Source organism: Lipophrys pholis (assembly GCF_963383615.2).
Source record: "Lipophrys pholis genome assembly, chromosome: 12".
In the NCBI taxonomy this organism is placed as follows: Eukaryota; Metazoa; Chordata; class Actinopteri; order Blenniiformes; family Blenniidae; genus Lipophrys; species Lipophrys pholis.
The window spans coordinates 10,106,463-10,118,716 of record NC_137641.1 but is presented as its reverse complement, the minus strand read 5'-3'; the positions used below and the strand labels follow the sequence as shown (position 1 = coordinate 10,118,716).

General features: G+C 40.2%; 1 protein-coding gene across 1 annotated transcript in view; it reads left to right on the top strand.

Annotated features, from left to right (window-relative positions):
• Positions 1-12,254, top strand: part of niban2a (niban apoptosis regulator 2a) — a 39,863-nt gene that overhangs the window by 2,990 nt on the left and 24,619 nt on the right. The window contains exons 2-5 of the mRNA XM_080477105.1: positions 8,280-8,410; positions 10,450-10,578; positions 10,677-10,782; positions 12,058-12,225. Of these exons, the coding sequence (XP_080333231.1) occupies positions 8,280-8,410; positions 10,450-10,578; positions 10,677-10,782; positions 12,058-12,225 (534 nt within the window). The remainder of the gene's footprint in view (positions 1-8,279; positions 8,411-10,449; positions 10,579-10,676; positions 10,783-12,057; positions 12,226-12,254) is intronic.

The window sequence follows — 12,254 nt, the reverse complement described above, 5'->3', positions numbered from 1 at the left end:
TAAAACTTAAAAGTTTAGTTAGCTTATTGTGCTCCTATTTTACTAGTCTGGTTCATTTGAGATCCGGGCCTCGTTTAGACCAAAATGTTTTCAAGTGAGAATAGAAAACTTTTGTTTTGGTTTGTTTTTGTGTCTGTTTACATGACCGAGTCGGTGAAAATGCCACTTTATGAAAACGTTCCGACTTTGTCTCCATGTAGACGGCAGAGACGCTGCTACAGAGCGCACGTGTGCCACGGCCACAGTAAATAGTTCTTCTGCACACGCTCAGTAGAGACAAGAAGAACAATGTTTCCCTCCAGAGTGGCACGATTCCCGGTCCACATTCTCCTGGGACTTGGGACTTTTATAGTTGACAGTCACTGTAATAATAATCCAACTTTGTCATGTGTCCACATGATACCATTGCTCTCTGAGTGCACATGCGTGTGTGGTTTCATAACAAAAACAAACAACAGCGCCAACCTGTTGTCTGGCATGCTAACTACACTGTGTTTCTGCCATTTCTGTGTAAACAGACATTGTTTTCAAAACGTTTCTGTGTAAACGTGAAGGTTTTCGGAAACAAAAACACAAAAATGAAACGTGTATGTGACCTCGCAGTGAAATTATTTTGACACCTCAGATGTACACCGTGCAATCTTTCTATTTATAGGCAAATAAGCAGCCACTGCATGCAGCTTTTCATAAAAGGAAATACACCTCAAAGAAATGTTTTAGACATATTTGGATCATCCTCTCTGGACCCATGCCTAATAATAACTTTGGACCCTGATGTTCTCTTCTATTGTGTCATCATGCCGACATCTGAAGACTCGTCAGAAAAAAGGATGCGGAGCTCTAAAAATAAGCCCAGTAAATTATTTGAAATAAACTCATCGACTGTCAAGAAAGTTATATGCAAACTGCTGATTCGTACAGGGTTGACAATTCAGGGAGTTCAGCTTTGAGAGCAGAATTGATCCAGAAGAAGCTGCACGCTGGCGTTTACAATCAGAGCACGAGTGGCTCTGATTTGACCTGCCCGGGAGGAGAACTGCAGGCAAGGCTCACATGTAGGTCAAATTAGAGCCGCGTCTGACCGTGGACGCTAGTATCTTAGCAATAAACACCAGGCAGGCTTGGAAGGGAACAACAGCCATTCAGTGATCGCACCACACCGTCTTCTGTCTAACACTGCAGGATTATGTTAAGACCGGCTTTCTCTTCATCTAATCTCAAGACAAATTTATACTTTTCTGGCAAATTCAGCTTTTTTTTTCTCACACTGAGAACATATTACTAGTGGGTTTCTTTCATCATGCATGTCTTCTGTTCTGTTAATCCCTGTAAATGTGTGTCGTGTAGAAATGCGTGAGACTATAGATCAAAATATAGGCTGCTAAACTGTCGTCTCAATTCAATAATCTTAGAAGTTCTTTGATCCAAAAATAATAATATGAGCAAGAAAGGGATTTTTTGTGATATTACATGTGAATTTCCTTCACTTCCTGTTGTCGGCTGTTAGCGTCAGATTAAAATTTGAATTCGAATTAAAAAGCTGGTAAGATGCCTTATGCAGAAATCATTGGTGGAAACAATCTGTACTGATGTTTCTGATGGGAAAAATTTAGAAAAATGTTATATTTCATACTTTTATGTTTATTGAGCCCTTCGCAACATTTTGTAGAACTCTGTAGATTTAATAAGTAAGTTTTCCTATAATTGAGATTTACACAACGATCGACTGGAACCTACACCGTTGTTGTTTCAGAAAACTTTCATATCAGATGGAAACAGTTTGAAAACAATCCAGTGAATCCCAATGTAGTTTGCATGTTAGGCCACTAGCGGGTGCTGTGTTTTTCCATTACCCCCACCCATGCTGAAAACAGTACGATGAATACAATTGGGCTGGTTCTTTGTCATACAGGCCAGGATCTGCTGTGTGTAAGAAATGGAATCCTCCACTGTTATTAATGTTTATCTACCAATGTTGATTTCTACATGTGCAGAACAACAGAACTGTAACTACTAGATTACAGGGCACATGTGCAGTGATTTCCAGCAACATTATCACGTAAACCAGGGGTGTAAAACATAAGGCCCGTGGGCCAAAACCAGCCCTCAAGAGGCTCCAATCTGGCCGCCAAATCACCAAGCAAATTGTAATAGCGACATCGTTGCTATCAAAGTAGCCTCATGCTGTCAGTGTGAGTTTGCAAAAAACCCATAATGCTATCAGCTAACAGCTATAGGAGAATTTATTGTGTGCATTTCACTGTATTTTGCACCAGGAGGTTTCATTAAAATTGGTTTTCTGTTGAGATTGTAGTAATTTCCAATAGTAACTGTTTGGTTTTGGTGAAAATATAGACATTTCCATCATATAAACTGTGCACTACATGTTTAAATTTGAAGGTTGTTCAGGCTCTATTTTACGGGTCCGACCCAGTCTGAATGAAATTGGACTGCATGTGGCCCCTGACCTGAAATGAGTTTGACACGCCTGGTGTGAATAAACAGCCAAAACACAACAAAAGTCTGAAGTTTTCATTAGAAAAGTGTAGTCAACAGCCTGAACTTCCCATGTTTTTGTATACTTTCAAACTGAAGTCTTTCTCAATTAATTTGCAAAATCCCCAAATTTTTCCCACCACGTGTTTAAAATTTACTATTAAAAAACCTGTTTATTGATGGATATATTCTTTTTTCCCGTCTCACTCTCACTTTGCCTCAGTACCAACGCCTTCAATATGCCACTTGTACATTAATTAAAATGACTGACATACAGTCAGCTATTTCAATTTTAAAGACATGGATTTAAGGGGAGGGACGTGTACAAGGTCGACATGGGTGGCTCGAATCTGAGAGTTAATATGAGCACAAAAATGTCAGGTATTTGTGAGTCAGCACTGAAGGCATCGGTTCACTGACGATGTTGTAAGACGAGAAAGCAGGAGATGGCACCATGCCAGGGACCGGTGAGTGGTGGGGGAACTGTTTGGGGCTGAGTGGAGGTTTTAAATGTGCTCTTTGTTCCCAGAATTTTTATTTCCATGCTCCGGAGAAGGCGCCGTCCATTTGCAGCATCTTGCTCTGCTGACTTTGGCACAGCAAGACAGCAAGTGGAAAGTACCGAGTGGCTGCTGATTTGGAGGCCGAGCAGCACCGATTCAGTGGAGAGACAGAGCATCTGCACAAAATTTGATTACCGCAGCGTTTTTGTTTAAGTGAGGCGCTCAAATAATTAAAACTATCAAAGATTGTTCCAAAACTAAACCAGTCTGGTCAACACCCCATAAGTCAGCAGCAAACTATGACGTGTTGGTATGTTGTTGACGCTTCTGTCAATATTTGTTTGACAAACAATAATGTAACAATGGCCATTAAATGAAACCTGCCAACGTTGGTAATATGAGGAGTATAATGAGCCTGTGAAAGATTAAACGGAAATAATAACTCGTCTCTGGTGGTAATGAAGGTAATGACAAAGACCAGCAATAAAGCAACCTGAGTGACTGTGTGTACTGATGTGGTGGATATTATGTAATAATGCTTCAATGTTAATGGTATAGTGAATACTTTAAATGTATATTAAAGGAGTAGATAATGTATTTAAGATGAGCTATATTTCTTCTTTCTGAACATTTTCAATCAACATTTGACAGTTAAGTCATCGTAAACATTTTAAAATTGTGTGGACAAACAAAATGAACATTTTGAATGAAAAACATAAAGACAATAATATGATAACTTAACAATAGTGCCATCATGTTGTTGAGGCAGTATTATAATAACATTTTGAAAATGTAATTACAGCCAATAATATGATCTTTGGGGCAGTTTTGGTTCAGTTTATTTCTAAATATCTGGATAGTGGATTATATAGTCATCATATTCTTTCACTGAGGATTCTTACTGATTCCTATTACATTATTGGTAAGTTATTACATTATATTACATTATAGTTTATTGCATTTAAAAGTGCCAAAATTATGATGTTATTGTCCATTATCATATTGTTTCTGGCTACAAACTAGTTACTTGAATTCAGCAATGAATGGCAGAGCTGTCATAGATTTAACACAGTGTGTGTGTGTGTGTGTGTGTGTGTGTGTGTGTGTGTGTGTGTGTGTGTGTGTGTGTGTGTGTGTGTGTGTGTGTGTGTGTGTGTGTACACTTGTTTCTCTAAACCAGTTATTTAATAGATGAGACATGAATGTGTTTTTGTTGGAGTGTGTGACACAAGTAAATCCATTGTTGACTGTTGTTGCCATTAGCAACCACACCACAGAGATCAGCTAACCCATTAGCAGGAAAAGTAGCTGGAAAAGACACTTGCAGGGACACACAAGCAACACGAGTTCAATTTTAGATTGAAGAAATCCAAAGCAGTCAATGATATCACAAACTCAACCTAGGAGTTCCCACTTCCCAGTGGGAAAAACATGGGAAAGTGGGAAGTTTGTCCCAGAAGCTTAATGCCAACATGAAAACATTTGTGCATCTGCATGGGAAACAGTGTCTCCTCATGATGTACTCTGTAATTAACTAACGTTATTGCAGCTCCAGTAAAAACCACCAGAATTCATTAACTTAAATAACATGTGAGCAACTGAAAACAGCTGTTTTACCATCTGTTTTCAGACATTACGTCTAGTGATAATACAGATTTCACAAACCTCATGTTATTGTAATGTTGGTTGACACTGTTGCTGGCCATGTCTGACAGTCTTGTGTTGATCTCCGCTGCACTGACCTTAAGTGACTGTTAAGTGAATTCTCCAAAGTGGGAAAGATCACTTCGCCAACTGGTAACTTTTGAAGCTGAATCTGCATGAACTCGCAAATAAAACGTTTACATTTCAAATCAGATTAATCACAGGGTTGCTGTAGATTAATTACAATTAATTGCCATTAGATGTCATTCATTTTGAATCTATATTAATTGCATTTCATTGTGCATGAGCAAACACACTCATAAAAGAAGAGAATATATCTGCACTTAAGCATGTTTATTAAACGCCTTTAAATGATCGCTGATTGTGAGTTGTTTGCATTACATTACATTTTTGAATCAAGTTAATCATGATGATAGATTAATCCTTGTTAACACGTTGATTTTGCCAACCTTGTTATATTCTAAATTGGTAACATATGTTGTTGCTACGTGTGGAAAACATTGAGCATGTTTAGAGCAAGGTGATTCTCTTTCTTTCTTGAGAAATTCTTTTTAAAGCGTGTCACAGCTGACTCGTGTTACTGTTGTCACAGGTCTCCACCTTTCAAACTCAAAGTAATTCGATCTGAGGATTATTGAACAAGATTACCAACAACACTTTTAAAGTCACGTTGTGGAACATGACAGTTGCTGCCCTCCCGTCTCATCCCACGGTTTTTAATAAGTGTGTCTCCTCCTCCTCCTCCTCCTCCTCCTCCTCCTCCTCCTCCTCCTCCTCCTCCACAGTGTGTCCCTGTTTATCCTGTCCTGTCAGCTCTTTCCTTCCTACTCTCCTGCCGCAGGACGGCTCCCTCCTTCCTCCGTCACTCCGTCCATAAACACACCGACAACGTCCAACGCACCGATAGACCGCAAGTTTCAGGGCGAAGTTTGTGCACCTCGTCTTTCTTGAAGCGCTTCTCAGGATGCTGAGTCGGGAAAGTGTGACTCAACCTCACTGGGAGGTTCTCCTTCACTCCAAACTGACAATTAGTCTCATTACTCAACTTTGATCGAGTTTGAAAGGGGTGAAAGAACAGAGCCGGAGGTTATGTCGGGAAGCTCTGGTTTCGTCCAACCATTAGTGCAAAGATTATAATTAAACTGCAAATTTTCACACTTTTTCATTGTTGTGTGGAATTGTTGTGTTGTGTTCTGGTGAGTTGAAGTAGCTATGGCGGTATCACAGTGAAGGTGAAAATCTTTTGCTTTTGTGAGTCAAGTCATTGTTTCTTTAAAATTTAAAGGAGAAGTATTTTCTATCTTTAATGTTTTTCAAATGAAGGTTCTTGTGACACTTGGATCAATAACATTGAATCAATAAATTCTATTTAGTTTAGAAAAGAGAGTCACTTTTGAAGAGCTCAGTGCTCAAATTAAAGTCTCCCAGCAGCCCAAACCTGCAGCAGCTGAACTCAGAAAATGCCTGAAGGCGACCAGGCCTGCATGTCTGCAGTTGCGTACAGTGGAGTTCATGTAATCAGTGTAATCAGTGTAATAGACGCTGACACAGTCGTTGCCATTTACTACGTTACTGAAAGCACGTAAACCCAACTCACATTTTGACATCAAAGGCTTGAGACAAAGGAGCTGATCTATTCCTAACTTAGACGCTGACAGTTTATGCATTATGTGTACGGTCAACAAAAAAATAAAACCATGAATGACATCATGAAACATTGGGGTGCGAAATACAGTGAAACGTCCCAAAAAAAACTTCTGTTGCATTATGGGTGTTTTTACCAACTCGCCCTGACAGCATGGCTTTGAGGCTAATGCTAGTTTGCTCGCTTTCATGCCAGCGGCATAAATATCTCAGCTCGGGGCTCAGTCTTGTTTTGTCTGCTGCTCCAGGACAAAGTTCATCTCTAAAATCGACTGCTACTAAACATAAGTTTCCCTTTATAGTCCCTCTTGAGCCAAATCTTTCTCTGCGGTGAAACCCATCATTAAAATTACAGTTAAGCTTTACTACACATCCTAGTGGGCTGTCATGGCGGGCACCTGGGGAGCTGGTGGGGGTCAAGGGTCATGCTTAGGGAGCCACAGTGATAAAAGTTAGCTGTATTCAGTGTATTTAGAGTTTCGATTACCATTGGTGTACTCTTCTGGTACTTCACCTTTTGAATTGATTGAGGTCCAAGTTTATTTGGTGAATGTGTACAAATCTATTTCCCTTTTGTGTAACGGGGCAGCCATACAGAAGTTGTCAGGGTTGGATACCTGCAAAAAAAAAAAAAAAAAAAAACTTTTCTTTAATCTTTGCTAAGCACAAAATGACATTCAAATGTTGGCTATTTTGACTGGAGTTAACCATTTAGAATTTGCCAGACATTAATCAAACAGGAGATATCGCTCTTTGGAGAGCAAATATCTCAAATGACTGTTTTGAATTTTATAATCGAGCAGTTTTTGAAAGTGACAGTGAGGGTTGTGTTCTGGAACGAGCAGTTAATATTTAACTGAGGAATGTAAATTGCTCAAAGAGGGAGAATTCTTATCATGTCTACAACGCATGTACAGCGAAATTCATTCTCTCATTTATACCAGGGATGGGGTCGATCCCATCCAGTATCGGCATCTGGTTCCGATACCAGCGGAATTCACGGATCGAATAGTTTGTACTGCTTCCTTTTCTGACCTTATACTAACCTCAAGTTTCCTTTTGGGAGAAGACATGTATACATTTGTACATTTCATACTTTCCTGTAGAGAGGAGTTTATTACAACCTCATATAAAATCAACAATAATGATAATGACAATATTAAAGCAAACAGAGCTCTGGTATCGGATTATTATCAGTATCGGCAGATATCCAAATTTGGGTATCGGGATCGGATCGGAAGTGAAGAAATGGGGATTAGTGTCCTTAAAGAGCAGAAGGCAGACACTGCAGTCCCAGGAGAGCATTAAGTTTAAAGGTTTTAAAGTTAAAGGCTGTGATGAGATTCAAACCCTGACCCAGTCCTCACTAAGAATCTCGCGTTTTAATCTTTTCAGCTGCTCCCTCTTTTAAAGTGAGTCGTGGCCCCGTTTACACAACATCATTTTCAAGTGAACACAGAACTTCGGTTGCGTCTTGGGTATCAGTTTACGTGATAACGTTGCTCGGAGCCACTGATAAGGCAACTTTTTGAAAACGCTACAACTTGAGAAGACGCAACTTTTTCTGAAACTCTGTTATGTTGCATGCAATAAATAGTTCTTCTGTGCATGTGCAAGTAAATGAAAAAAACAACAGTTCTCCTGGGACTTGGTAGGTAACTTTGTTATCTGGCCATATGAATATGCTAATTCCATGGATTTCAGCGTTTTTACCGTTTTTGTGTAAGCGATATTGTTTTCAAAACGTTGCCAGGTAAACAATAATTTTCTGAAATGAAAATGCGACAACTATGTGTTGTCACTTGTAACTAAGGCCGTGTAAACGATGGAGAGAATATTTAAAAACTCCTTTTTTAGGAAATAACATTTTCACAGCTTCTAAAGAAACTATGGAACCAAAGGTTTTCCTGAAGCGGAGCTCAGTTTGTTGTGTTTCATTCAGTTTCCTGATGTCCGTGTGTCTCCCTACAGGTCGGACCGGAGACGTCATGAGAGAGTTCGGCAGCGTGTACGAGCAGCAGTACGCCGTCGCTCTCTTCAACAGCGTCCGCTACGAGATCGAAGGAGGAGGCGGGACGCAGCCGCAGCTGCTGCACAGAAAGGTCAGCACGCCCAACAGGTCCAATCCGCTTCCATGGAAGCACAAGCGTGGAGAGAAACTCTCCCGACCTGATGTCTGCGACGAGACCGCCTACTGCGACGCCAGAATCACTGCGGGGATCAGGACTCGCTCTGATTGGAGGTTGTCGACATCAAATGAGCATGTGTCAAAGAAAAACACAGACCTGGAAAACTGGCTGTTGCTTTCGTTCTGAGGGCTCCTGCTTTCGTTCTGTTTATCGGAGCGCCAGCGTTTGGCTCGGTTCTGGTGTTCCAGTAAATTAGAGACGAGAGTGGGCAAATTTTCTTGGGAGGGAGTCTGGGGGAGCTGCAGGAAACAAAAAGGTTGATCTCGACCGCGTTTCCACTACATTCTGTTGGAGCTCAGATTGATTTTACCCAAATTGAGACGCACAAAACCATTAGCATTAGCATTAGCATTGGCTTTAAATTAATAATGAAAGAATTGAAATGACTAAGAACGTTCTGATCATCTCAATCAGCTGATATTGCTGTTTATTTCTTCATGTGTTCTTCATGCTTCTCTCTTCCAAAATGAAGAAATTCACACCATTCCTTTGATATCTATAATTCTTTTATTGCATAAAACGCCATCAATGTCTCTTTTGTTTGGCCGACCGAGCTGGAAACCAGATTCCGTGAAGCAGGTCGCCGTTGGGTCTGCGTGCTGGAAACCTAATGAGGAGGCTGGTAGCTTTTAGCTGTTTTGTGTCTCCCGTCTCATTTTGGTCACAATGAAGGTCGCACTTTGTCCACGCCGGCAGCCACTGCGGGAAAAGTGGGGCACGTTTCACACATGAACAGATCCGCCGCTCCTGTTCACAGCAGTTCATCTGCTCCGGTCACCATGTGGACGACAGCTGCGTGTCCGTCACACGAATACACCATTTCAAATCAAAAGATTTTTTTTGATGTTCTACAGAATCCCTGATATAATATAATCGGCTTCAGAAAATATATTTCCAAACAAAGGTTAACAGTCTTGTGCAAATTATTTAAACATGGTGATTATTTATCGTAATGGCTTTAAATGTAATTACTTCACAAACTAGTGGGTAAATAATTATCTGTAATTACTATAAATGTGTCCTTCAGATTTTATTTATTTTGCATTGATGATTATACAAATACTTGATGTTAATCGGTCATTCTTGTATCATGTTGTTGGGTAATTTTAGAATTTAACTTTACTGATGTGGATCAGTTGAACCACATCATACATGTTACTTTCTAGATTTTTTGGGGGGGTCTAGTGCACAGGAAGGAAATTGGAAAGATACTTGTGAGTGTCCAGTGGACAGATAGCAGTGCACTCTACAGGGTTACCAGTGTTTGGACATTTTAGGCTAATTGACATTCAATAAATTCTCAAATGTCTGACGATCCCCCGCAGGCCGTGATAATCCTCTCACTCATCCACTCATCTTTAATCTCACCTCATCCAAGCCAGTATTGCTCATTCTCTTCTAATCTACCAAGGTCTTTCACCTTCTCTTTGCTCTGCAGTCAGACTTGTAACTCGATTACTTAACTGGAGCTGTGGCACATTTCCTGACCGATCTCTTTGATTAATATAGTGACAGATTTACTAATTGAGGTTAGCTAATGTTAGAAACACTTAGTAGTGGAATAAATCACCAGAGGACATTTTCTTCCTAGAAAAATTTGAAAGAATCAGTAAATGTATGTTAAACTGCCACTGATCTATATATGATCACTGATCGTCCACTAATAACTGATTTACTTGTTATGGTTTGCAGAAGTTGTGAACAGATGTTGAAAGTAGTGTTCACGCATTCTATATACAAGTTCATATTTCCCGCAAACAAGAGACAAAGGCCTAGGTGTATGTTGAGGTACAATTGAACTCCATATTTGCATGTTTGAAAACATCAGCTAAGACGCTTGCATATTTAATGCAAATCGAATCAAATAGCTGTGATATGTGAAAATGTGTCACGGTTATTGATTTAGCCAATAACTGACACCGCATTTTGTTCATGGGATGATTTTTTTTCAGGACCCTCTGGCGGGCCGCACCATCTTCTCAGGGAATTTGTTCCAGTACCTGGAGGAGAATCGCAAGTGGAGGAATCGCTTCGTGAACGTGCCAAACAGCTACGCCATCAACCTCTACGAGACCAGAACTGTGAGTGAACGGCACCGTAGACGGACGATAGAACCCGACCAACCAGACGGTTGTGTTACAAACGGCCGTGGGTTTTTGTTTTTCCTTCTTTCTAACAGGCACATGAACGAGGACTTCACTCCAAGGTGACCATCAACTGTGCCGGGTACAAAGCTCTGACCTCGATGGAGGAGTACATGGAACTGATCGATAACAGCCTGCCAGGTCAGAACACAAAGGACAATATGATGCAATATTTCACAATTTATTTGATCCGACTTAAAGGAAACATTGATTGCAGAAGTGCTACTTTCTACAGCACAGTTTCTGCTGGCAATTCTATACTGAGTCATAACTGTGTCAAACACACTTTAGTTCACGGGTCAAATAGGGCCATAATAATCTTTAAATTTTAACTTGGAAGTTTTTCTTTGTTGTGGCACAGACTGTAGATACATTTTGAAAAAGTCTACATTTTTCCAAATCTGAGCAATTAATACCAAAAATTACTACAATCTCAACACAAAGCCAATTTTAATTGTGCAAAATATGTCAAAGGGAGGGGCTACCTTGATTGGGATTGGCTAAAACCCTGATGACACTATATAGGGTTTGATTTCTGATTTGTTCGTTGGAGCAACACACTTTTTAAAAAAGTTTTGTGGTGTCATGCCAGGCATGGCGACGCATATTACTGTTGGAAAAACCATTAGAAAGTGAATTATGCATAACATGACCCCATTAAGACATGTGCAAACACAACTACACTTTTCCAGAGAGATAATCATAGTAAAGATATTTATACTGTATACTCTATACAGTTAGTGGGACTGAGAGTCAGCAGTTCTGCAACTGTTTTCACGTGAATGAAATGAATGAGCTCATTCATATTTTTATGTTCCTGTCGCTTTAAGAGGAAAGGTGCAGAGATTACTATCCTTGGCGCCCTTTTTTCTTTAATCTTTTTTTTTCACTGGATTTTAGGTGCGTGACTAATCCCACACCATTGGGAGCATGTACACAAAACGCACACAAAAACGCACACAAAAAAAACCATTCAGGAATAGTGTGCTATGACTTTTGTGAGCGATTTGGCAAAGCGTTTCCGCAAAAGTCGCAAAAAATTGCAGAACAATTTGCCATACAAAGTTGATGAGATTTTGGTGAAAACGGGAGCACGTACTCAAAAAAAACACATCAAAATGTATCGAAAATTTGGGAATTGTCTACTAGGAATTTTGTTAACGATTCAGCAAACCATTTCCACAAAAATTGCAAAAAACTGCCAACAACTTGCCAGACAAAGTGGGTGGGATTTGGGTGAAAAATACAAAACCAAGAGGATACGAGCGGCAGACACACAAAATTCTTCTGAAATGTTCTCGTTAAGTGGTTTTAACTATGTGTGTGATCTTAATCAGTTCTTTTCCGTCAAAAGTAGTAACACTACTTTAATAAGTTAAGTCACTTCGTCATTCTTGTTGTATCATGTTATTGCAGGCGTCAAGGCCAAAATGAGCAGTAATCCGTTCATCAAGTGTGCGACGCCGTTCCCCCTCATCCTGTGGCACCCGTACGCCCGCCACCACTACTTCTGCGTGATGACGGAGAAGGAGCAGAAGAAGTGGCACGCCGTGCTGCAGGACTGTGTGCGACACAGAAACAACGGTGAGTAAAAAGCCTCCGCTTGTATCGCA